This window comes from Python bivittatus, unplaced genomic scaffold, assembly GCF_059951505.1.
Source record: "Python bivittatus isolate LINGU-HERP-01145 unplaced genomic scaffold, Pbiv_v1 ctg000610_np1212, whole genome shotgun sequence".
NCBI lineage: Eukaryota > Metazoa > Chordata > Lepidosauria > Squamata > Pythonidae > Python > Python bivittatus.
This window is the reverse complement of record NW_028277088.1, coordinates 3,331,879-3,358,506: the sequence shown is the minus strand read 5'-3', so window position 1 is coordinate 3,358,506 and position 26,628 is coordinate 3,331,879. Positions and strand designations below refer to the sequence as shown.

The window sequence follows — 26,628 nt, the reverse complement described above, 5'->3', positions numbered from 1 at the left end:
TTATTCATTCATTCATTCATTCATTCATTCATTCATTCATTCATTCATTCATTCATTCATTCTTCACTTTAAAAATACCCTTCCTGTCTCTCTCCAATGTCTGTCAGGGAATCCAATAAACTTTATGTGGTTAGAAAATGAATTATTTCCTTCTGCTATTGCCCTGCAGGCAGGCTGGGCTGGATTTAAAGGAAGAAGCCAGCATCGCGATGAACGCTGTAGGAGGAATAAGAGGGACGAATATATGCAAAGATATTCAGGAAGTCCTTCTGAGGAATTTTAATATCAGGCCTGTGTTTTGAAATTTTCCTTTCCAACACGAAAGGAAACACCTTCGTCGGATGGAGCGATCTACTTTAAAGAGTGGCTGACTCAGACAGCTGTTCTCACTCTGAACTCCAGAATTAGTAGAGAAGTACAATGCAGTGCCATTTCCACGCCAGAAAAATGCATGTTGAAGTTAAACATTCAGCCAGCAACATTAAATTTTTCCGGTTTTGGAGCATTCTTGCTTGCTTGCTTATGTAGGGTTTATCTGTCTGTTTAGGGACCATTTTTTCCTCTGGCATCTTTTACACAGCAATACCTCCTTTTTTTCTTTCTAACAATGATTTCAGAATGACCGAATCCAGTCTCCCGGAGCGAATCATGACTAATTCTGCAAACAGAAGTGGGAAAAGACAGATGAGTTGTGGCACCTCTTAGCACAAATTGCTGAGGTTGCATCTGATAACGGGGGAAATGCTTTGCAGCTTGTTATTCGTTGCAACTTATGAGTCCTGTATCTTGTACCATGATAACATCTGTTTGCCTGCCAGACAGCTAGAATTCGGAAGGACAGAGATGCCCACCCCAAATGGCTTTTGCAAGACTCGCGTTGACTGATAATGAGTCAAAGGCAGAAGAACTGGAACAGGTGCACGGAAAGGTGTACAAAGAACCCAGCAATGCTGCGGTCGAGCTTAAACTGAACTGTTCCCAAGGATGTGGCTGAAAAAGCCAGCCCTCAACCTACCCAGTCTGTGAATGGTAGAACAACAGGGGGTGGGGGACATCAAAAACATTTTGTCCTCCGTTTGAAAGGCCTCCTTCGAAGAATGAGAAAGGAACAAAGCTCCTGAGCTGTTAGTCTCTGGAGTTCCCCGGATGGAAGAGTTAGCAAGGCGGGAAGAAGGGGGACAGTGCGTAGGCGCTGCGATTGCATTTATTGTTGCTCGGCTGCATGAGGTCCAAAGCACATCTTCTGAATTCCTTTAAATCCTGTGTAGCCTTGATGCATTGTATAGTAAATTGGCCCAACAGAATGGGTGGGTGGGTGGGTGGAAGGAAGGAAGGAAAAAATATGAAAAGAGAAACAGGAAGAAAGTAAGGGAAAAAGAGTGAAAAGAGAAAAAGGAAGGAGAAAGAAAGAGGAGGGAGGGAGGGAGGGAGGGGAAAGAAAGAAAAGGAGGGCGGGGAGGAGGGAGGGAGGGAGGGAGGGAGGGAGGAAGGAGAAAGAAAGAAAGAAAGAAAGAGAGAGAGAGAGAGAGAGGGAGGGAGGGAGGGAGGGAGGGAGGGAAGGGAAGGGAAGGGAAGGGGACGGGACGGGACTTTCTTCCGGGTTTCTAGTACAAACTTACCGTACTATTTTAAGGAGTTCTAAATCTTTCTCCAAGGGAAGTTCTTCAGGCAGAGAGATGCACCTTCCTGTGGCTGGTTACTCAAAGGGGTATTCATTTTCTTTTCTTTACTTGATTCCAGCATCACCATCATTTTGGCCCTGGATGCAGTTACTAGCTCGCAAGTCAGGGGATCAAAAAAGATTTCTTTTACTCCTATATCAATATATTCCTTTTTATTAGATTACATCCCCTTTCATCTATTTAGATGAAATATTTACTTGTCTTAGATTAATATCCCACCTCTGAAGGGGCTGACACCATTCCCTCTCCCCAGTTTGAACAGTTACTCCAGGAAACTGGGGATCATCTCGATGAAAATTACAAAAAGTTGTTTCTGTGCGCACCCAGCAACAGAGGCAGGATCGTTTTAGGCCAAACATAAAGAAAGATTCTGCCATTTAAGCTGCTTTCCCAATCCTCAACGCAAGAATGATCTCAGGGGGACAGGAGCCTCTATACAAACCTTTCTGTCCCTGAATTATTCAGAAGTTTCCACCAAGTGAACATTTAACACAGAAGCAACTGATTTAACTTTGGGGAGGGCGATTAAATGTTTGCAAAACCCATTTGCCTGTCATGGACTTAAACTTGATTTTCTTGACTAACCCAATTTTCTGAGCTCATATCGAAGGCACGGAACTGTCAGTTAACTGTCAACTGCATTTGCAAAGTACTCCAGACCAAAATGCGGCTTAGTCTTTCGTGCTGGGTGGTTGCGTGAGAACTCAGCTTGGGTCAGCCACATTTCAGTAAGCTTTCAAGGAAACCGAAGGATCATCGTGGTCTTGCAGTGGAGAGAGAAATTAAGAGAAGCCAAATGGGGCAGGGGAGGGGGGGTGAAGAGCAGCACTGCGAAAGATTGATCATCACGCAGATGCAGTAAGAAAGATCAAAGTTTCGGTCTCTCCAAACCTAACCGTTATATTTCTGACAGCAAAACAAGAGCACCAGCCAGACAATTTCTCTCTCCAAATGTAGAAAGGTAGCCAGAACACTCTTTTTGAAGTGTTTGGATATAAAAACCAACCTTTAAATATCTGGTTTATTCCTTATGGAGAGAAGAACTGGGTTCTATTCCCCCCGAGCAAGTAACTTCTCCCAAACACTTTGCATGTTCTGCTAGACCTTCTCCTCTCCTTCCTTGTGATTATCATTACACTAATGCTGTTTACAGACTTCTGAATGTTTAAAAAAATAACTGCACTAAACTTCTCAGAAATTTAAGGTGCCTGTTGGCTGCTCTCCCTCCCAAAACTGCCAGGAGGTCATACCCGCCTGGCATTTCCCTATGGACCATTGGGAATCTTAAGGGGGAATCTAATTCCCTCTTAAGGGACGTGACTGAAGCAAAGGATGTTTTTTAAAGTGCAAATGAAGATGGGGGGGAGGGAATTGCAGTGGGATAATTGCCCAGGGCCCACAGGAAGAGAGGGGCATTCATAATATTGTCCTGTACTCAAGAAGACCCCAACTTTTCATTCCAATGAGTAAACCCAATCAGTTAAAATATAACCCCGTGTTTTTCAATCTTGGCAACTCGAAGATGTGCTGGCTGGGGAATTCTGGGAGGTGAAGCCCACACATCTTCAAGTTGTCAAGTTTGAAAAATGCTGATATAACCCATTGATTTTTTCAGTATTTGGGTCTGCTCGGTAGACTATTGGCTTCAATGGGACAAAATGGGGTGGGGGGAGGAAGTGGTAGGATATGCAATGAGGAAAATATAAGGTGATGGGCTCAGATCCAGTTCTTCTGGTGTGTATTTGAAGCTAATTATTTGGCAGCTGGGGGGGGGGGAAACACAAGGAAGAGTATGGCACTAACATCTTGTTGCTAATGCTAAAAAATAAGCCAGACCAAGCAGCCGATTCTGCGCTTTTTTTAGCCTGTTTTCACCCATGCAGTGTTCAGTAATTCACTGGCGCCCTCTCGTGCCTTAAAGGAAAGGGTTTTCCTATTTTACGCCACAGCAAAAAGGCAATCTTGTTCAAGATCACGTCTTGTGAACATTATCCCCTCCTGCTTCGCTTTCATAGGTTGGGTTTGCGTGCTAGAATGACCTCCAAACTAACCACGCTTTAGCTTCTGTGATTTATTTTTGGTTCAAAAGAGGGTGTGAATCCAAAATTCCCATGGTGTGGCTGTTCAAGGAGATTTGGACGCGGGGATGGCCAATTTAGAGAGTTTGGAAAGGGGACAAATTCAAAGGAGTGAGCTCTTGGTCTTGACTACTTTCTAGATCCCAGAGGGGTCTTCAGTTCCAACTGCTAGACTAACCATGGTGGAAAAACTCCACCACCATCCTATTCATCTTCGTAGGAGATTCCTGAATGCATCTGAATGTCTGCTGTGTGATACAGATGCTAATTAAACCAGATGGACTACCGGCCTGATCCAGTCATTACAAACTCAGTGGGAGGGAGATTCCTGTCCCACTAGCTAGATCGTACCTCCAAAAAGGTCAAAAGCCTACCAGAATCTACATCTCAGGCTGATTTTCCTCTCAGCTCCCCATGGCAGCTAGATCCTCAGCTAAATGCCTCTTCTCTCTTCAGGATGAAGGTTCAGGTGTGCTAGAGTGAACCTTTGGAAGAGAGATTCCCAACAGTTAGCTTGCAACTTGCTTGAAACATGGGAAAATGAAGGCGAACCCGACAGGAAATTGCAGATTCCTGCCCCAACCATTCCGTGAGATGGACAGAGTTGAGAGAACTGTTCCTAAATGAGATGTAGGTGAAATTTACCTTGGATACAATGGGTCCCACATCAACTCCTTAACTGCTACACTGTCAGTCCCACTATGTAGACCAGGGTTTTTCAAACTTGACAACTTTAAGATGTGTGGACTTCAACTCCCAGAATTCCTCAGCCAGCAACTCCAGTTTTGGGAGTTGAAGTCCACACGTCTTAAAGTTGCCAAGGTTGAGAAATGCTGACCTAGACCTAACCAAGAAGTCACCTCCACAGGAAGGCCAAACCAAATTTTATTAATAATGGCTATAGTAACAGAATCTTGCAAGTCTGATTGTGCTTTATTTCCCCCCACCTCATACTCACGTGAATTAGGGGGGTGTCTGTCTGAACTGCTTACAAACCCCATCTGCCTTTGTGGACTTGAGTGTTTCCCCTTGTTGCTTTGGTAAAGGATCTGGCCTATCTCTGTCAAGGTCCTCAACATCAGTGGTTCTTAAACAGTTTGACCCAACCACCCCTTTTCCGGGTCTCAAATCACGTCATCATCCCACCCAAACTCCGTTGTTCTACACAAGCGTCTCAGCAGCGGCGCTCCCGAACTGGACCCTCGACTCACAAACCACCCATTGCAAATTGCTCCATGACCCCTGAAGATGCCCACATTTCCCCTGGTTCAAGAACAGACACCACACTGGCTCTCTCAACCTTCTGGATTGGATCTCTGCCCAATGCCCTCCATGCCCATTGTTGCTGGCGAGGGTGGGGGCTCTTGCCCAGCGTACCCGGAGGGCAGGAGAAGCTACAAGGAGAGGCACTTGTTTCCTTGCTAAATTGTTTTTGGAAAAGAGTTGGGACGCAGACTTCATTTCTCTTGCTGCCTTTCATCCATCAATTTTAACAGACATTGGTGAAACATGGCCTCTGAATAAAATCAACCCAGATCCTAGACCAATTTTTCTCAACCTTAGCCACTTTAAGAGGCCTGGACTTCAACTCCCAGAATTCCCCAACCAGCCATGCTGGCTGGGGAATTCTGGGAGTTGAAGTCCAGGCCTCTTAAAGTGGTTAAGGTTGAGAAACACTGTCCTAGACAGCAGAGAAAGTCCAAATGAAAAGATGAGAGGTATAAAACATCACCGACAAGTACATATGCAAAATGTAATTTAATCTTTTACTCTTATCATCTATTCGTCCTCTACATATATACAGATGCAACTTTTTCAGACATTAGAAGGTCAGATTTTTTGAAGACAGTGCAAAAGCTTCTCGGGGTGGGGTGGGGGGAGAACCAGAAACACACAGAAGCATCTTTGGTCTGCAAATAAAAAGCCGCCAGAGTTGAAAACCCTGTTCTCTCTGATCGTTTCAAAGGAGCAGCCGTTTGGAGTTTTAACAGTTGTTGGCTTTCGTTCAGAAAGGGGGGGAAAGGAAAAAAAACAGATCTTGGCACTAACAGGGACGCGCTCTTCTTTGAATGTGGGGTAGCAAGACGCAAACCATTTTGCACTCCCCAAAGAAAAGGGTTACAGACAGTGCCACAAAACTAAAAGGGCCCTTTGTCAAGGCAATGGGCTTAAGGTGGGCTCAGGCAGGTGGTCGAAACAGTCAAGATGGCTTATTGGGTAACGGAAGCCCCACCTCTTTTCAAGGGGGCATATTTGAAATGTGCCCGCTCTTGAAAAGTCAACAGATTGGAGAACAGGCCTGCAAGATTTTGCAGGCTGGATTATTGATACTTATATATTTAAGCACTACAGACTCAGGGAGGCCACATCAAAAGCTTTTTCTAAGTTTCAGTCTACGCAGGATGTAGCCGTGCTTCAAAAAGCTAAAGATCTAGATAAACCGGGATGTTGGAACTTGAAAAAAAGGGGAAGGATCAGTTCTCGAAAATGGTCAGAAAAGAACCCACAATTTTAGAACAAAGAGGTGAAGTTAATTTTTTTACCTGAATAATGTGGGTCTCTAAAGCATTTTTTTTTTCAGTTCTCAAATCCTATAGAAAAAGAATAAATAAAAATCCCAAACAAGGGAGAGTTTTGGGGTAAAGGCTAGAGTTTGCTGACCATCCAGTAGCGCAATGGGATGCTTTGCCAAGCTATCACATAAAACTTCTTTTAATGTTTCAATCCCACATCTTGCTAAGAAAATCTGCATCAAAGTTTTGTACAATAAACTGGTTTCAAAAAGTTATCAAAAAGGGCTCACAAATGGTTAAACGCTAACATAGATTTCCACGCATTCCAAACAGAATATATAGAGCAACAGACGCCTGGATTCTAGTTAACTGCTTTTAGAAAAGCAGGCTGTTCAATTCTGTCATCAAATTTTAAGCACACTCACGCGTTTCAAGCTGGAGAATCCGGAAAGAGGACATTCTTCATTCTGTATTAGAGTGACTTCCTGTTTTCTCTTTTGTAAGAAACCACCTCTTGTTTTAAGAGTTCCAAAAGATTAAACAGCGGGGGACAACTGTTTAGATAAACCTGCTAAAAATCAGGCTTCAATTAAAAGCTGCTGAGGCAGCAAGTCGGCTTCAGGTGTACCGGGTGAAATGCAGGTGGGAGTTTGCATGATGGCCTTGCTAGAAAACCTAGAAAAGTAGCACACCAAGAGAAGCTAGGTAATTAATTCTTCTGGCACACTAGCTTTCCGTGAGGAGGAATACTTACCCTCCTGTTTCCCTAGCAGTACAAAAACCTGATAGCTCTTTGCAAAGTTGGGCTGATCTCCGAAAGCTAACCAGTGTCATATTCTGTCTATCCTTGGATGGGAAACCACCAGAAAATGCCAGGGTTGTAGGCCTGATGGGGGAGGCAATTGATGCTCTTTCTTGATACTTCCACAGACGCACCCGTGAGGCGACCAAGAATTAGTTAATGCAACTCGAAGACAAACCCAACTGTGCTCCAGAAGCTCAAGACAGCATGCATTCTTCTACCTTCCCATTTTATCCCTCAAACTACTACACGAATTACACTGGGCTGGAAAACGTCAGTTGGCCCAGTCATCCTGTAAGCGTCGATGGCTAAGGGTAGATTTAAACCTAGATCTCACCATCCTAGTCTAATTCTTTAACTGCTCTACCATACCAGCCCCAAACCCTCTTTATTTGGGATGGAAGAACACTGGACCTTGACAGCTCTCCACCATGCTGCGGTTACTGCTTGGGTAACCAACGTTGCACCACACACAGTGAAGCCTTGGGAAGCCTTGGGCATGGGGAACAGCCTAGAAGCCACACAGACCCCATAAAGCTTTCACAACTCCACCCCAACAAGCCAGGAACCCTCCATTTTGGGGTGTCACCTCCCCCACTGGCCATCCCCTTGTTGTGAGTTGGGCAGCTTTCTTCCCACAAGTCAAGGGCAGAGTACCCTTGGCTCCTCTTTCAGTACTTCTATATCATCCTTGGAGCCATCTGGGGAAATGTGAAAGGCCCTTTAAAGCGAGGCACTTCCAAGGAAGGAGGCTTGGAAGGAGAATCCAGGGAGGAAATGAAGGGGGCCCTTTCTAAAGGAAGAACAAGACCAGGGATTCCTCCCCCTTCAGCTGGGCTATAACACCCTTGATATAAGACACTGGATACAAAAGCTGCTCACACAAGTCTTCTGAGTGCGTGAGATCAAAGTAGACCTTTTAAGACACTCACGATGCTGACAGATTGTGCCACTCAACAATTTAGAAGTGCTTTTTCTCTCGTCAATCTTATGTTTCATTAAAAGGCAAAACGTACCTCTGTGATGGGACTATCTATACTAGAAGCAAATCCAACAAGACAGAGCGTAGGTGGTGTTGGCCACTGTTGCGACAAGAGGCTGGAGAGACTGTGAGAACCTGGCAGTGGACAAGAACTGGGCACGCTGCATCAGTCCAAGATCTGTTAACATTTACCTGGTAAAGTCTTGTGTTCCTTGACATGAGGTCTAGCAGCATCTGAGTTGCTCTGAGCTAAACTCAATGGATGCCCTGCTTAGGGCACGCCATTATAAAATTACCATGGTTGCTTTCAATAAAAATTCATCCCCATTCAAACTGAAAAAAGTAACTACATGAAGAACATGCAGCACCCAGTTCACTTTTTTCCCTTATTATCTGTTCTGTAAACCTGTGGCTGAGCCCCCACGTGTGGCAGGTGGACTGAAAGCCAGATATCAAATGAGAAAATATTACAAAATTCCCCTACTGATGTGAAACCGTGGAACCCATTGTCTTTTCAAGGCCTTCTTTAGGTTCAAAATGATGAACGGACAGTGTACAAGAAACTTTTACAGGATACATTTCAAGGCACCTTCACCATCAGTGGCTTTTCAAGGCATTCTTACCTTTGCCTTGTCTACCCATTCCAGCTCGTATAAGTAGATTTATCTACAACTCATGCCTGACAATTAGTCTAACGCATATAAGCTGCACCTTAGTCAAGAACCTGTTTCCCAAACAATCCCCCCCCCACAATTATCATCATCATAAATTACTTATTATGACAACCCACTGTTGCCATAAAAACCTCAATGGTTCGGCCAAGAGTCTGCTTTAAACTTGGAGGAGCCCAAAAGCTGGTTGCAACAATGCCCCAAAGCTCATCTCTGAGAGAGGCCTCAAACACAGTTGGGAGTTCTCAGGGCATGTGCAATATTGACCTTACCTGGAGTCTGATTCTCCAAGTTGATTTTCCCACATTATCAGCGCTTGACAGTACTTCTGAACCTGCTCTCTGCTTGCAAAAGACAGGTCAGAAAATGTGCTCTTGGCAGCCTATAACCACATTCTGAATTTCTACTGGAAGCTCAGAGCAGTGTTAAAGAGCACCCTGCATGATCATCTTCAGTGCAGACATCCTTCAGCCTATTCTTGGATCATATACATTAACCTGCAAAAAATTAAAGCTTCCTTCCTTAAGATGAATATCTTGTTTCTTTGCTCCCTATCCGCCCTAAAAAATTGCGTCTGAGTTTTGCTAAAATGCATTATTTTGAGGAAGGATGAAAAACCAAATTTACTAGTCAAACCGCTTGGAGCTGCATTACAACCACCTTCCTCAACGCAAAGGCTTTTTAAACACCCCATCTGGAATTCGGTGAGTCCTTTTTCACACCCCCAAATCGGGCTGTTTCTCAACCACCTGCCGGGTTAATATCTGATGAGAAGAAAGAGAAGCAACTCCTATGTGGAAAAGTATCTGCCAGTGGTTTCTTAATCCATACAAATATGTGTTGCAGACACAGACAGTCACAAAAAGGATGAAGACTTTGATCTTCCTGGCTGAAGTGTAGAACAAGTAGAGGTAACACTGCAAAAATTAAAAAAACAAACAAACAGAAAAAACAGCTGTTATGTAAGCACGGTACATGCACAATAGAGTTAGTCCTTGATTTATGACAGCAACTGGGACTGGAATTGCTGTTGCTAAGTAACACGGTCGTAAAGCGCAACATCACATTGCCATCGTTAAGTGAATCACCGCAAATTGTTAAGTGAGGACGTCATGTGGTTGTCATTTGCACCCTCCTGCTGGCATCCCCATTGACTTTGCTCCTCAGAAGCAGGCAAAGAAGGTCACAAATGGGAATCATGAGACCGGGGGGATGCTGCGACAGCTGGAACTCTGAGGACTGGTCGTAAGTACCACTTGTTCAGCACCATTGCACATTTGAAGGGTCACTGAATGAGTGGTCATTAAGCAAGGACCACCCATATAAGCATGGACAATGACTATTTAAAATGGTATTAACTGCATCATAGATCATGCCATCAAGGTTTTCATAACAAAACATCCCCTAAAATACCCAAAGGTTGCTGGAATCAACCAGCGATCCAAAAGCGAAATGAGGCATTAAACTGCGTTTCCTCTGCTAACACCATTTCAGCAAAATTCATTGGTGGAAAGGCCAAACTCTAACAAGATTGCTGGGTCTTATCTGAATCCCTGCCAGCTCTCACTCAAGAATATTAAAATCTTAACTTCTCAGAACTGGGAAGTTATTTGGTTATGTTGTGACATTTGGGTCATTTTTAACTTATTTTTCAGTGCTTGGCACTGAAAAACTGCCAACACCTGATTTACAGGCATATTAAAGACAAAGATCTGAATACAGAAAACACCACATCACAATAAACCCATGATAAGCCCTCCATTATCAACTTTTAAATCAAAGCATTACAGCAAGCCATTGAGGTAAAAGCTCAAGAATATTAAAATCTTAATTTAAGACACTTTTTAACGAAAAAAAAGAAAAAAACCAGGAAGGAAAGACAAGTCCCAACAAAGCAGATAATGTATAAATTACTTACCAAACCAAAGCAGGCGATGAAAGGCAGCAGAAATGCTACTACATTTCCAATTCCTTTGTGATCTTCCTACAGGAAGATGAATTTGAATGTCAAATTAAAATTCAAAGATGAATTTGAATGTCAAACTGACTCAGCTAGTGCAGAGAGGTCCACAAAAGAGACCCCCTGCACCACACACACATTTTTCCTACCTAGTCAGCAAAGGTCATCTTCGAAAGCTACCTGTTAAATAACTTTAACCAACGTACAGTGGTACCTCTACTTACGAATGCCCCTACTTACGAATTTTTCGAGATACGACCAGCTCCGGCCCCAAAAATTTACCTCTACTTACAAACTCGCCTCTACTTATGAACCGGATCCGTGGCTATTTTCCTTGCTGCCACGCGGTCGTGGCTTCCTGTGGGCGAGACTGCGGTAGCAAGGAGACGTTCGGTGAGGCTTGTGGTGTGTTTTGTGGTGTTTGGAAGGTTTTTGAGGTTTAAAAATAAAATGCATATGTTTCAGAACTGTTTAGCCATATTTACATTGAACCTTATGGGGGAAATTTACCTCAGGGTGCGACCAAATTCGGAGGGCGGATTAGCCGTATTTACATGAACCTTATGGGGAAATTTGCCTCGTGGTGCGACCAAATTCGGAGGGCGGAACGGCTTAACCGGATTTACATTGAACCTTATGGGAAACTTTACCTCGACTTGAGACCAACTCGAGTTGCAACCAGAGTCACGGAATGGATTAAGTTCGTAACTAGAGGTACCACTGTATAAGCCTGATCAGAAGTTTTGCTGTATTCAGAGGAGCCTACTTCCAAACAAGAACCACCACCTGAATTCTGCTTTAAACAGATTCTGACCAGTTTCTTTTTTAACACACGTTTTGGCACCAGAATGCAGAATCAGAGTTAACTAAACTGATTAGGAGAGACTGAACAGTAGTGGATCCTATCATACAAGATACCAAATAAACTAGTTATATGCAGCAAGATGGCCTTAACCTATTTTTAAAAATGTTTTGTTTGTATGATTCATTTTTGAAGATCTGAAATCACAGCTCCTTGGTGGGGAGAAAATGCTTCCACTTAAATTGATGTTATTCTTCTAAGATGCCAACAGCTATTCTACAACAGAACAGTGCATCAATTTTATATTGTATTTTAACTGATTTTTATATTGTATTTTAATTGATTTTTATATTGTATTTTAATTGATTTTTATATTGTGTTTTAATTGATTTTATCTCCTCTGTAAACTGCCCAGAGTCACTTTTTAATGAGATGGGCAGTGACAAATTTGATATATAAATAAAGTTTTTCTCCCATTGGACCAATTCCAATGGAGGAGAATACCAAATCTTCAAATAACACAGAATTATTTACTAAATCTAGGTCAGTATTTCTTAAACTTTTTTCTCTCAGGACCCCTTCCCACTTTTAAAAATTACAGAAGGTCCCAAAACAGCTTTTGTTTGTCTGGGTTATATTTATTGATATTTACCATTTTAAAAATTAAAACTGACGCATTCGCTACCACTAGCGCTTCCCACAAATGTTTGATGGGATTTTAATACTGCATTATTTTTCAATGTATGCTGGCAAATAATTTTGATTTTGTGGGGCTCTGAGAGGGTCGTAGGGGACAGAATGGGGGAGGGAGGGAGAGGGAAAAAAACCCTGAAATTAGAAAAATCCATATATGAAACTGTTTGGAAGAAGCCAATTTTCCTGGCTTCCTTATTATTTCAGAGCTGACTCCAAATAACATATATTGGAAAGTAGGAACCTTCCCTGGTTTTGTTCAATTTTTCAGCTAGTTTATAGACAGTTATGGATGATGTAAAATAACAAACTAAAAGAGGTTTTCTTCACCTTGACAGGGTCACTCCATCCAACATGACTATGGAAACAACCGTTAAAAAGGGGCACGGGAAGAGCTCCCCTCCTTGCCCCCAAATTAGCAGCCCCAGTTACCTGAAATGAATATTCTGCCAGGTGAACCCCTCGGATAAGATTGAGCGCACCACACATGATGTTGAGGACGAGAGAGAGGATCCCCAAAGGAGACACAGGCTGCATCCTGCAAGCAGGCGCTTCGGGTGAATTCAAGAAGAAAAGGACATAAAACCAAGGTGAGATTGCTCCATCTTGCTAGGAAGTTTACAATGCTTTTTTATGCTTCTCCCATACTTCAGCGCCTGAACTATTTTCCAGTTTAATCACCTTTTGCAAAACATCTTTTGTAAACCATTCATTCCCTAACTTTGAAGCAGCTTTGAAAGAAGTGCAAGGAAAGATCATTTAAAGTAACACTGATTCTATCTGACAGGATCGAAGGTATCGGAAGCACTTCTAGGAGGCTACAGAAAATGGTGCCAATTCATAGATTAGCTTTTCCCAACCTCTAACAGTATTGGGACTACATCTCACAGAATTCCACACGTTCAGGAATAAGCTCTGCTCTGAATTCATATTGTTGATTTTGTCACTGCACAGGCAATCGCAACGGCCTCTGTTTACAGCAAGGTTTTTCCAGCTGTGTCCCACAGAGAACTTGAAGGCAGCCAATTTTCTGTCACTAGAACTTTGCCTCTTGATCAGGATTTAAAAAAAAAAAAAACTAGCAGGTTCTGCAGCCTGTAAAAATTGGGGAAAAATTGGCTTAAAGCTGTACTGCTTGATGCTGAAATTAACCACAGTTAATTGCCTTATCGTGCCCATGATGTCAACCCTTTGAGGTAGAGCAAGTCAGGAAACAGACTCCAGAAGTTCGACTGGAACTCCACTGCAGTGAGATAGGCTGGCACAGCGTTTCTCCATCTCAGCAACTTTACAGCCTGTGGACTTCAACTCCCAGAATTCCCCAGCTGGTTGGGGAATTCTGGGAGTTAAAATCCATAGGCTGTAAAGTCGCTGAGATGGAGAAACACTGGACTAGAGTAACAGAATTGTGGAAACCTGACTGTGTTTTCTCTTCCCTCCCTCTTACAGCCCAACAGGTTAGGGCAGAGCCAATCTGAGTTCCTTTCTAATATTTGGTTTCCCGGGCTTAAAGCATGTTTTTGTTTTTGTAACTGTTTCTGCATAGTTTCCCCAAGGCCATCTCTGTGGCTCTCTACATGCAATGTGGCGAACAAGAAAAAGTTGACCCCGATGTAGGATAACTCACCAGTCTCGAGGTGGACTTCCACACGGCCATTCATCATCCCATTCATTAGCTCCGTATCTTCCCATCTGATGAGCGCAGGAGGTCGCACGCGCAACTCCTCCTGCATCTTTTCCACACAGATTTTTTGCTGAGCGCAGTTGGTGTGATTGAAATGGTTTTTGATTTTCTGAATGACATTGTCTGCGGCAAAGAGGCAACAAAAGCTTTCTCTAAAAATAAGAAAATATATAGGTATGCCTCGCTAACTCCCAGCGATGGAATTTGTTATTTTTATAGAGTGAGACCACACCTGAAGTGATATGTGTGATTCTAGGCATCCTATTCCCAGAAGGGACCAAGTTAGGGACAGATCATCATGGAGAAAATCTATCGATGTGGTTGCTAAGAGTCGACAATGACTTGATGGCACATCTCAATCCATCAATTTCCAGAAGGACAGTAATAGGTTAGAGAAAGTTCAGGGGAGGGTGGCAAAGGGAATGGGGGACCTGAGGTCATGTCCTATGAGGACCAGCTGAAGGAACCTGGGATGTTTAATCTGAAGCAAACACGGAGGGGGAGACATGATACCATGGGAAACTAAGATCAGAAACAAGAGCTATAAGTTGAATTCATTTAAATAAAAGGAAAAACTTCCAGATGGTAAGATTTCTAAAAGAGTGGAACAGTCTATCTATGGAGATTAAAAGTTCTCCACCTCTGGAGGCTTTTAAGGAAGAGGCTGAACAGCCAACTGTCAAGGACACTTTCATCGGCTTTCCTGAATGTTGCAGATGTTATACAGTATCCTCACTTATCTTTAAATAAATTAAGTAGCCCTGAATATTGCAATCCCCAGATGCTTTTGGCTGCCCTTAGTTCCAGCTCTATTTCATTTATTTATGTATCAGATCCATAAGGCTTCCCAACTCCGTGGCACTGCTGGGTGCCATGCATTTTTAAAAGCAAATGAAACAACGATGCATAATGAAACTAGTGGACCTTTAGAAAGACTAAAACGAATACCCCCTCAACATACAGGATGCCCACCATGGGCCTGCCACCCAACCTGACCCAAGGCCTGGGAAAGAGCCAGGTTTTAAGGAGCCTTGTCTAAGGGCAATGCAAATCTTGGTGGGGAATGCTGTTCTAGAGGGCAGGTGCTGCAACAGAGAAGGCTCGCTTCCTGGGTCCCATCAGATGACAAGGTTTAATCAATGGGAGCATGCCAATTCTATCTGATCATACAGAACAGGCAGTTGCTACAGAAGACAGATGGCCCCGTACATAGCCAGGCCCTTTGCGATGAAGGGCTTTACAGGTGGTAACCAGAACCCTGAACTGCATTTGAAATCTAACTGGTAGACAGCGCAGTTCACAGAGGAGAGGTCTTATATGGGCATATTGCAGCCATAACTCCCCGTGCCATGTCCAAGGGAAGTCCAAAAAAATATAAAATATTTTGAATGCAGCCACATCATAGATTTGCAAGGATACAGTAAAATATTGGTACTTTTTAGTTTAAATCTCTTTTTTGTAAGATAGCATTTGCATGTTTTCCACACACAAAAAGAAACAAAAGTGACATCGTTGGAAATATAAAATCAGAATAGGCTGCTTGAGCTCTGAAATGTTTATTAGACATTCCAGAGGGACAAATGCCTTGCTTGGAATGTGGAGAGACACACAGGGTCACTTCCCTAAAGCTAAAAATTGCTTCACGTTGCCTCAAGCAAACAGTCCACCTCAACTTTGTGCAAGGACAAAAATGGGGGATATTTTAAATTAACTATCCAGTGCCTCAAATAGACCAAATCAATGAAATCAGTTCTCACAAATAAGATTGTTTAACGGCTTGGTCAAGATACCTATTTCTATCCTTCCTTAACAGCAGGTTAAAAGTGATAATTAGGACTATTGTGGTATTTTAGAAATTGTAAAGAATAATATCACTGACAGTTCTCAACACAGCAATGACTTGCTAAATTTTCCACAGGAAGACAAAGACATAAAAACAAACGAACTACATACCAAATTCAAGGAAAGCATACGGCCTGGAAGCCAGACTCACACTGGTAGCATTGTAGGACATGGCAAATTTGCACCGGAGCTCTTCCAAAAAGCAGAATGCCATGACTGCTGGATAACTGCTGACGGTGATGCAGGTGCAGGCGACGTCCCCAGAAGTGTGGAAGCTGAGAAGGAAAATATCTAGGATTAACCACAAAGAGTGCGATGCGGAACAACATTTTATTTACTGATTGGTGCATAAATAGGAGCTCCTACAGAAAGCACTCACCTGTTATCCTCTCAAGAAATTATTTTGGATGTTTTGAAAACAACAGCGACAACAACATCTGCCCTAGTCTTATGAAAAGATGATTCTAGAGGAGATATGAGTGATGGGGCTGGTACAAGGGGAGCCTTATAAAAATATGGACAGCTCTTAGCAGTAATTTGTTGGGCGCTGTAAGGGGGTAGGCCTGAATCCAGAAACAAGTAGGAACTTCCATTCTCTCCGAAGTATCCGTTTTGCTTCTTTCTCACTCTTTTTTTGTTTGGGAAACAAGCAAGCATTTTCTGCAGGAGCTCCCACCAGGTCTAAGAGTCCCATTTTCCCTTTGAATATTCAGGAAGGTTTTAAAAACATGACTTTTTCAGTACCCATCTGGAGTCTGAAGCAGGAGCAAGCAGAAGCCCCTGAGCATCATGACAATAGAACATGAATTTCTATTGTCCGATGCAAGATAGTGCAATGGTTTTATATCTGCAGATTGTGTTTTTATTGTTTGATGAACGGTAACTTTTTGAGCACTGGATTATCTGCATTTGTTTGCTGCTTGCAAGCCGGACAGAGTCAAGTCAAATGGCTGAAGTGGCAGAAAAACATTCCATATAATAAATAAATAAAAGAGGACAAGCCAATTTGGGTCTCAAGCTCTAGCATGACTTACTGTATGCTGAGGTCACGTTCTTTTGCTGTGCCACGTTCCGGGTATCGTGTCAGTATGGAGGACAGGACCTTGAGTCTCTTCCTGCATTCCAAGAAACCCTGGTCTAGGTGGAAGTCGCTGGAAGCCGAGAGCGGAAGTCCATCCCTTACCCGCACCACGCAGGCAAAGAGGATCATGGGCATCCTCCACAGGAGAACTCATGGGGACAGCCTGGAAGAAGGCATTTTAGTTAATCCAGGTCCATGTTGCTCTCTGACCAGCTGATACAGATAAAAATAAATCACACATACTTATAAAATAGTCTTATTTTATCAGTCTTATAAAATACTTATAAAAGTCTTATCAGTCTTATAAAAGACTTATTTTATAATAAGTAAAAAAGACTTAGAAAACCGAAGCCACCAAGATAAATGCAGAATAACAGCTTAAAATAAATATGGAGTGCTACAGCTTTAAAAGTCCAGATAAGGTGGGGGGGACTTTGTTTTGGGCTGAAATGATGTAAGCCAGGCTCTCTGGAAAGAGCTGTGACTGAGAAGTTATTGAACTGCAGAGCAGGAAAGGGCCATTTACTTGATCAGGTTCAACTCTCTGCCCAGGGTAGGAATTCAGATTAAGGCGTCTCCGACAGATGCCAGCACGTCTGGCTCAATCTCCTTTGCCTGAGCAGAAAAATGGCATTGAGGACCAATGCGGAATTGCCTAACAATATAACAAGTTTGTGTCCGCATTCAACAACAAAAAATATTTTTAAAGCTTATTTATCTGTTCAATTTATAAGGGCTTTCCTAAACAAAACAATGAGTTCCACATGTGAAAACTACATACGCTATTTTTCAATGGCTATGCAGGTGGGTCACAATATTCGATTTAGTGTGAATTGTAAATTGATACCAGTTCACGTTTAGTGCGACCCAAAATTCAGTTAATGTGAGGTTAGCGGATGCACGGTTGCAGTTTTACACACTGCTAATTTTCATGTGTGCAAAATGGAGAAAAGGAAGATTCCACCAGAGGAAAACAGTACAAGTTTAATGCTGCAGCCTTGTTAAAAATAAATTTAAGTTGTAAGTATATTATTTTTATCTTTTACTGTTATATTTCATTAATAATGTGTATAATTTATATTTTTAAAGCTGCACTGGGGTGGCATTTAATTTCGTTGTACAAGAAGTACAATGACAATAAAGATTACTTACTTACATAAACATATACAGATTTATGTTTAAAAATGCTCATTGCCTATTTCCAAGAATTACCCTGTTCTCAATAGAAATATCACTCTGAACAACATGAATTCAAATAATACGACCATTCTGTGGGGTTCAATAACCACACTAATCGAGACCCACCTATGCTGTTTAAAAACTACCGTACATATTCATGGATAAGCCCATCCATGGATAAGCCAAACCCCATTTTGGGGGTGTATTTCAGAACCTAAAATTCTCGGCTTATCTGCAAGTACACACGGTAAATAAAAGCCTGCATGAGTGGCTAGGATCTCTTCTTCTTTTTTAAAGGAATGCAGGACCCACAAAGAAAACAAGACACAATGTGATGCCAATCTGCACGGCGTACCAAGAAGGAGCATAGCTGCCTTTTTATCTAATCTCACGGGATTAAAAAAAAAAAAATACACCACGTTGCCACGGGCCCCGTTCCAAAGTATCGCTCCAACTTTCCTCCTGGACCCGCAGCGACCTCCATCCAGACGGTCGCATCGACCCCCGTTCAGCCTTCTCGGACCTCGAAATGTCCCCAAATGCCAGGCGTGTTTGGCATGTCTATTAGCGACCCTGGGACAACGGCTCCTGATGCACTGTCTGAGACCCTCCTGAGCAGCAGGCCGGCCCCTGGGGGCGTGGGGGGCCAAGCCAGCCCGGCCACGCGCCCCGGGTCCGGCCAAGCAGGGGCTCGTGGGCTCCCCGGGCCTGGATTCGCACCACACCCCCCAAACCCGTTCCGGGTGGGCGGTGTGTGTGAACCCAGCCCGCCCGTTCGCTTCTCCCCGGACGATGAGAGCGGGCCTCTCCTTCCTCAGCCTTTCGCCCTCACAACAACTTGGCGAGGTAGGCTGCGCTTGCCTGGCAGCCTCCGACCCCCTTCAACTCCGGCCCCCCTCCCGTTTGAACCCGGGGCCAGGGACGCCCGCTTGACCCGGGGGAAGACGGGGGGCCCTTCCGAGCAGCGGCGCCCCAGCCCGCCCTCCGCTCCCCCGGGCACGCCAACCTCGGCTCTCTCGCCCCCGGCCTCGCTGCCGCGGCGGAAGGGGATCCCACCACAACAAACGCTTCGGCCCGCCCACTTCCGGCCACGGAGAAGGCAGCGGCCGGAGGGGCACCGGGCACCATCGAGAGGCGACCGCAAGAGCGTCGCCAGCCCCGTATGAGTTTTGATGAGGGCAGGTGTGACACTGACCCCCTTTGCCCGGTATCCAAAACTGGGGCCGGGGCGGGTCAAGGCATCGATCTCGCAGAAAATGCAATCGACGGATAGGTGTATTTCCGTCCACCCCTTATTCGAGAGATGGAAATGTTTTTTCTTAAGAAAATCCAAAGTTCGCAGGCTTTCCCTACTGCGATGTATATATTTAGAGCTTTCGGATCTTTCCTCCCACCCCCCCGATATTTCTTTTAATTTCCCTTTTGTCTCTTTTAAACCGCAAGCCATTCAGAAGGCTTAAAGACTGTGCCTCTCCAAGAGACGTTTCATGTTTTGGAATCTTAACATCAGAGTTAAATTCCGAAGCAAAAGTTCTTGGCTGTCTACTTTTCACTTAAACGTAAAGAAGTAAATTGGGACGATAGTTTCAGAGGGCTCCCCGTCTCTGAAGGTTTTTAAGAAGAGTCTGGGTAGCCCCCTCTAGAAGATTTTTCCCTGTACATTCAGAGGGTTGGACTAGATGTTCTTTGGGAGCCCCATCTTTGCATTTCCATGCTTTTATGAGGCTACTTGCTTTCTTTATCTCAGGCCACCGTTATAAACTAGGGATTCAACGGAGATAAACCTTTGCAACAGGACTTGCAGCAAGAACAGTTTTAACAGAATTACCTAACCCATAATTTGAGTTTTCCTGAGCTGTCAATTTTTACCAGATCCGCAGAGCAACGAAAACTCGGGGGAAGCCATTGTTCAAAAGAGCTTCTTTAACTTTGGGGTAAAGCTGGGAGGGAAATGAAAACCGAGTTACCAAATTACAGAAATCGACATTTTCCTTTTGTTTGTAATATGGCCTTCGGAGCAACATTTAAAAAAAAAAAAATGCTTGGAATGGATTCCTGCGATGCTACGCTGCGGGGAACGGATTAAGAACTTGATCTGGCGTTTGATCTTGTTACAAAGAGGCATTTGTTGCAGCTGAGAACTGGAAGAGCAGACTTGATAAGGCCACGTCAGCTGAACTGCGGCTTCCAACCTCTAGCAAACTGCCTTTCAAAAGAGAGAAGGCCCTGATGCTGGTCCTCCGGCAGCGCCGTTAGATAAACCTCCACGAAAGCATTTGCTGGGAACAGATTATCTTCTTCCCTGCATAAATCAGGCTTTTGGCGGCCACCCAGGGCCGCTTGGACAATCGTCTTCTATCTGAATTCAAGGCAGAAGTAAAGAGTCTTTACGGAGCATTTACATGACCGCTCTGAAACATCCTGCACGCTTTTGTTATCTTTCAACGCAGCGGCCCCCGGCCTTTGCGGGCCAACGAGCATTTGGAACGCTTTCACTGGGGCCGAGGCGCTCTCGCAAAATCTCTGCAAAAGGGAATCTCTTGGGCACGACCTATTGGAGAGATATATTTAGCAAAAGGTAAACTGGTGAGGTGGCTTGTATCACCCCCCGATACTCTATACCAGGGTTTTTCAACCTTAATCAACTTTAAGATGTGTGGACTTCAACTCCCAGAATTCCCCAGCCAGCTATGCTGGCTGGGGAATTCTGGGAGTTGAAGTCCACACATCTTAAAGTTGCTGAGGTTGAGAAACCCCGCTCTATACTATCCCCAGTTAATCCTGCTTCGATCTGGCACCCAGGGTCATTCTTGGAAATAAAGATGTGGGGGCCGATGCTTTGTTTTGCAATGCGCCATCTTCCTTTACAAAAATGAATGCAAATAACCTTTTTAAAACATTAAAACCAAGCAGGGGCAAGGGGCATGGCTACTCCATGGGGGATTCCTGCGTAAAGGAATCCACACGCTAGTCTTAGAGCAAGAAGAACGGGTTTGCAAAAATCTAGAGGACCACAAGATGGCAATAAATAGTATTACAAATAGTCCTTGCTTACCGACTGCCTCGTTTAACGACCATTTGCCGTTACGACCGTGTAAAAAATAGCTTTGCGACCAGTCCTCGCATTTACGACCCTTGCAGTGTCCTGTGGTCACGTGATTGCCATTTGTGTGCTTCGCAACTGGCTTGCAACAAGCAGAATTAATAGAGAAGGTGGAAGTAAAATCGTAAGTCACAGTCAAGTGACATTTTGCTGAACCACCGTGGTAATTCGCTTTAACGACCAAAGGGGAAGGGAAGTCAGGTCGTAAGCCTGTTGCGGTCACGTGATTTTCTGCTTAGCGACTGTGGGGCTTAGCGATGGAGTTGCCAGTCCCAATTGTGGTCGTTAAACGAGGACTACCTGTATCTGTCTCTTTCCCACCACCAAGCGGTTGTCTGGCTTTCTGCAGCTTAGAAACGGTAGCCCTAGCTAGTCTTTCAGCTTGGTGCCATCCAGATGCATGTAACTAGAGTTTTCAGACTTGCAGCGAACTGGCTGGGAATTCTGGGAGTTGTAGTCCCACGTCACCAGGTATATATGTGTGTGTGTGTATATATGTCTGTCTGTGTGTATATATATATAGTATTATGCTTTATTGCATTGAAAGAAGCAAGTAATACATTACTTAGATACAGTGGTACAGTATTTATACAGTATTACCTAGAGATTGTTAATGCTATGACGATTTAGATAACTTAAACCTTTAAAAATAAGGAAAAAAGGTTGTATCAATATTAACAAATATATTATATTAGCCCCTCCTGGCTTGTGAAAGCGACCTGAGGGGTGTCTTGTAAGTGGGTTTGAGTGGTGGTTAATTCTTCTTGCCGTGAGGGGGTTGTTCCTTTACCTCTTAAAGAGGCAAGCCATCAGAGTATCCGGAAGCTTCAGCCGGTGCAGAGTGCAGCGGCGCAGGCAGCTATGTGTGCTCCTAGGACAGGATATGTTACACCTCTGCTCCGCGAGCTGCATCGGATGCCAGTTTGTTTCCGGGTCCAATTCAAGGTGCTGTTTTTGACCTTTAAAGCCCTCCATGGCATGGGACCAGCTGATCTGAGGGACCACCTCTTCCTGATTGCATCAGCCCGTCCCATTTGATCCGGATACCATCTGCCAGGGACCGACATTTGGTGGGTCCTACACGGCAGGCCTTCTCTGCCGTGGCACCCGTCGCAAGGAACATCCCCCCCCCCCCCGGCTTAGGTTAGCTCCATGCCTTTTGATGTTCTGGAAGTCCCTCAAGCCCTGGTTATGTCACCAGACCAGGCGGTCCCAGGGAACCGAGATATGTCTAGATCAGTGATTCTCAACCTTTTTGAAGCTGCCGCCCCCCTAAGGAGTGGAAAATTTTTCAACGCCACCCTTTGTGAAAATCCTGTAATTTAGGGTATGGCGGGGGGGAGTTACTGAATTATAAAAGGCAAAAATTTTAAGTAATTTTTTTCAGTAGACTTACCAAATTTGTTCGATTTAACTCGATACTTTTGCCCTGGAAGGTAATTGCATTCCTTTTATTAAAATTAAAATGACTAATGCAAAAAAATAAAGATAAAGAACTAATAAGCACACTTACCTAGCCGACTGGCCAAATAAACAATGAAAGTAAATCGAAACTGAGGGGAAAAAACAGAAATGAAGCGAACGAAAAGCAACTCAAGAAACACGGGCCAAATCAAACATTCATACTGAAAGGACGCTCAACGCATGCACTGCGATTAATCGCGCGGAAAACAGCTGACGCATGCGCTGTGCTGGTTGGGGTCGGAGAAGAATCGTAGTGTCGAGTTCTTCAAGGTCATCCTACCTCTCACCATTCTTAGAAGTGCGTGAGGGCAGCCGTCGCATAAGTTCGTTTTACTGCTGGTACAAATGGTGTAAACTGGATAATCAATTTAATAAATTTTTTTGGGAGTTTTAAAATTAAGTTCGAATGCCAAAACATGCTCATCGCCCCTCTACCGCCCAAAACATGCCCACCGCCCCCCTACCGCCCAAAACAAGTTCACCGCCCCTCAGCATCCTCCCACCGCCCCTCGGGGGGCGGTACCGCCCCTGCTGAGAACCAATGGTCTAGATGTATTGAGTGGAAGTACTCATTCTCTCTCTGCCTGGGGTTTGTATATATTTTAGTTTTAATTAATCTCAGCTTTTTCATGTTGATCTTTTATATTTTAATTGCTTCTTTTTAATATATGTATTGTTTTTGTCTGATTATTGTACGCCGCCCAGAGTCACTTCTCATGAGCTGGGCAGCTATATAAATTTGATTAATAAATACACAAACTATGGTTTCTAAAATGTTAATGTTAATAGATATAAGGTTGCTTAAATTATATATCTAGAACTGAGTGCAGCATTTATAAACAGATGCAAAGTGCATTAAATTATTTTGTGATATAATAAAGTTTTCTACCTTATGTACTTAAGGCACTGATGGCACTGAACAAATGGTGGTTACAACTGGTCCTTGGAGTTCTGGCCGTCCCAGCACCCCTGCGGTCATGTGATTGTGATCTGAGCACCTGGCAACTGGCTCACACTTACGACCAGTTGCAGTGCCCCGTGGTCATGTGATCGCCATTTGCTACCTTCTCTGGGGCCTTCCCCAGAAAGTCAATGGGGAAGTTGGCAGGGAAGGTTGCAAGTGTCAGGTTCGGTCAGCACGAGGCTTCAGGGAAGCACGGGGTTGCAGGGAAGCTCGCAACCAGACCACGCGGAACCCACCGGCGGTAGCTAGCGGGGAAAAGAGGAACCGAAAGCGCCGCTAATTAACGAGCCACCTGCGGCCAGCTAAACAGGAAAACCGCAGCGGAAGCTTTTAATTATGAACTGATAACGGCGCGAGCAAGCAAGGAACGGGGCCGCAGGGCAGCGAAACAAGATCGCAACGCAGCACAGAACCCGCGGGTCTGCACGTAGCAGGGAGGGACCAACCCAGCCGGAGGGGGACTGGCAATCAAGGACAATGGACTCTGACCGACCCTGCCATCATGAACGATCAGGGGGGACATTGGGGGGCCTAATAGCCCACAGCTGCAACGCGATCACGAGGCGGGAAAAAGCGCGGGAAGGGGGGAATATAACAAGTGATGCAATTGTACCAAGCCAGTCCTGGCTTTGCTTGTGACTACTACGTTACGCATGAGTAAACCTTCTTTGTGAACCACACATGTCACGAGAGTTTCTCTGTCGAACGGGGCAAATCTCACATAAAGCCAGGACTCACCGTCAGCGCTACCCGGTACCACCGAGGAGCGTTTTCTTTCTCAATACAGGCATGACCAGCGACGAGGAATCCGTGGGTCAGCTGGAGCGCGAGGGATCCAGGCTCGCGGAAGGGCGGTCGGAGCCGCCCGGGAGCGACGGGGCAGCGGCCAGGGCCGGGCGCACTCCATCCGAGCGGTGGTCGATGGGCGTGAACCAAGGACCAGACGATTCAGGCGTTACGATGACCCGGGGTTCGGGGTTCCGGAACCGTGAGTGGAGCGAGAAATTCGCCCGACTAGAGGAGAGAGTCGAGCGACGCCTAGACGCCGTGGAGGCGATGCTCCAGACCCTACTACAGAGAGTGGGGCCACCGGCGGTGAACGAGGAGGCGAGCGACGGGGGGGCGGTCCGACACCCCCGCCGGCACCACCCACGGCGCCCCGGTCGGAGGACCAACGGGCGGCAGACGCCCTGAGACTTCGAGGTATCACTGGGAAGTTCTCAGGGGACCCCGAACAGCTGCCGCACTTTCTGACGCACGTCAGGGGGTTCATGCGGAGGGGTGGTCACCTATTCGCTAGAGACGAGGACAGGGTATCCTACGTGGCCGAGCTGCTAGATGGCCAAGCAGCCAGCTGGGTGATCGGGCTGTACGATGCCAACGCGGCGGAACTACGGAGTTTCCCGGACTTCATGCAGGCGCTCCGGGACAGATTCGAGGACACATTGAGCGCCAAGCGGGCGGAGGACGACATCCTACAGTTCAGACAGCGGGGCAAATCGGTATCGGAATATGCCCTGGAGTTCCGGAGGTTGGCCGAGAAGCTCGCGGACTGGCCGGAGTCCCTGAAGGTGAAGTATTTTAAGAGGGGACTCAACCCAGAGATCCTGGAACGGGCACTGGGGCGGGACGACCCGTCCACAGTGAAGGATTGGATCTGGCTGGCCGGAACGGCGGAATCGGCGTGGCGGCAGATCCAACAGAGCACAAGACGACGGGACCAGGCGAGGGACCGGCCGAGGGAGAGGACCCCGAGGAGAGACGGAGCGGTCGACGGCAGTCCACCGGGAGGCGAGAGGCGACCAGAGCCCCGAATCTGTGCTTCCGATGCGGAGGCAGAGGCCACCGAGCGGCGCAGTGCCCGACGGAGCGGGAAGGCGCCCCACCACGGCCCGAAGTCAAAACCCCGCGTGCGAACGGGAAAAGGACCGGTGACCGACCGCGGAAGGGGGCAGTGGCGGCGGTGACCGAGAAAGGACGCGGGGGTGGTCGACCCCGGAGACAGCATCCTCCGGAGAGGACTCGGAGCCGGCGGGAAACGAGGCGCGCTCGCACTGAACGGCGTCCCAGTGCGAGCAGGGGAGTCGAGGCGCGCGGACCCAATAGGAGACGAGGACTGCCCACCGTTCCGGGTGAGGATACACGTCCGGGGGTGAGATCCGGAGGGGAGGCGCAGCTACGGGCGCTACTGGACTCGGGCTGCACCCACTGCTTGATGCACCCAGCGGTGGTCTCGGGGCTCGGGCTACAGCTGAGGCGCCTCCGGGAGCCCATTTCATTCAGCCAGTTAGATGGCACGCTGGCAGGGGGGGGGCCAGCTCAGTATTACACCGAGCCGGTCCAGATGACGATCGGGAGTCACCGGGAAGAACTGAGGTTCGTGGTGGTCCCGGTGGCCGACTACGCGGTGGTACTCGGCTTGGCGTGGCTGCGGCGGCGGAACCCACGAGTCGACTGGACGGCGGAGGCAGTGCGGTTCGGGGTCGACAGACCGGCGAGGGCGAGAGCAGAGGGGACCGAGCCGTGGAGACGGAGGCAGCCGCAACCACCGGCGGACAAGCGGAGGGTCCGGGACACCGGGAGACGGGGCGAGAGCAGATGGGGCCCGAGACCCGGGCGGCAACAGCAACAGCAGCAGCAGCAGCGCCGGGACCCCGGAGACCCGCCACGATCCCGAGGCGAGGGAGGCAGCGGCGACTGGCGAGGCGACCGCAAAGCGAGGGGCCGGACCCGGGGAACCCCCGACGGGCGGCGGAATCCCGAGGCAGTATCGAGACCTGGCGGCAGCGTTCGGGGAGAAGGAGTCTGACCAGCTCCCACCACACCGGCCCAGTGATTGCGCCATCGAGCTAGAGCCAGGAGCGACCCTGCCTAAGCCGAAAATGTACTCCCTTTCGAGGAGGGAGATGGGAGCCCTGCGCGAGTTCATAGACAAGAACCTAGCGCGGGGATTCATCCAACCCGCGAAGTCACCATTAGCGGCCCCGGTGTTATTCCGGGAGAAGAAGGACGGCTCGCTCCGTATGTGCGTAGACTACCGGGGGCTGAACGCAATCAGCACGGAGTACAAATACCCCCTCCCCCTGATGAAGGACTTGATGTCGCATCTGTCGAAGGGGAGGGTGTTC

The 26,628-nt window shown here is 46.2% G+C and overlaps 1 protein-coding gene and 1 long non-coding RNA gene across 3 annotated transcripts; both read right to left on the bottom strand.

Annotated features, from left to right (window-relative positions):
• Nucleotides 1-84: 84 nt before the first annotated feature.
• On the bottom strand, nucleotides 85-5,307 carry LOC112542844 (uncharacterized). Its single transcript, XR_003086426.2, has 3 exons — nucleotides 4,135-5,307; nucleotides 1,620-1,772; nucleotides 85-658 (listed from the first exon to the last, which is right to left on the bottom strand). It is a non-coding gene; the product is annotated as an uncharacterized LOC112542844 (long non-coding RNA).
• Nucleotides 5,308-5,503: 196 nt separating this feature from the next.
• Nucleotides 5,504-19,049, bottom strand: SEC22C (SEC22 homolog C, vesicle trafficking protein). Of its 2 annotated transcripts, none has more exons than XM_007443811.4 (7): nucleotides 18,976-19,049; nucleotides 16,744-16,953; nucleotides 15,821-15,984; nucleotides 13,811-13,990; nucleotides 12,616-12,734; nucleotides 10,647-10,712; nucleotides 5,504-9,645 (listed from the first exon to the last, which is right to left on the bottom strand). In XM_007443811.4, exons 2-7 carry the CDS (start codon nucleotides 16,923-16,925, stop codon nucleotides 9,445-9,447), a joined length of 912 nt encoding a protein of 303 aa, XP_007443873.2. In that variant the 5' UTR covers nucleotides 16,926-16,953; nucleotides 18,976-19,049; the 3' UTR covers nucleotides 5,504-9,444. The 2 variants fall into 2 exon arrangements, with proteins under 2 accessions (XP_007443873.2, XP_088006453.1); XM_088150327.1 differs by lacking the exon at nucleotides 18,976-19,049 and adding an exon at nucleotides 18,325-18,951.
• Between the last annotated feature and the right edge of the window lie 7,579 nt (nucleotides 19,050-26,628).

Bases quoted from the DNA above. Each gene is read 5' to 3' on its own strand.
- SEC22C (XM_007443811.4), bottom strand. From the start codon at position 16,925: ATGCCCATGATCCTCTTTGCCTGCGTGGTGCGGGTAAGGGATGGACTT. The intron at 15,985-16,743 runs GTAAGTCATGCT...TTTCCTTCTCAG, and splicing joins GAACGTGACCTCAGCATACA to CTTCCACACTTCTGGGGACG. The intron at 9,646-10,646 runs GTAAGTAATTTA...TAATTTTTGCAG, and splicing joins TCATCGCCTGCTTTGGTTTG to TGTTACCTCTACTTGTTCTA.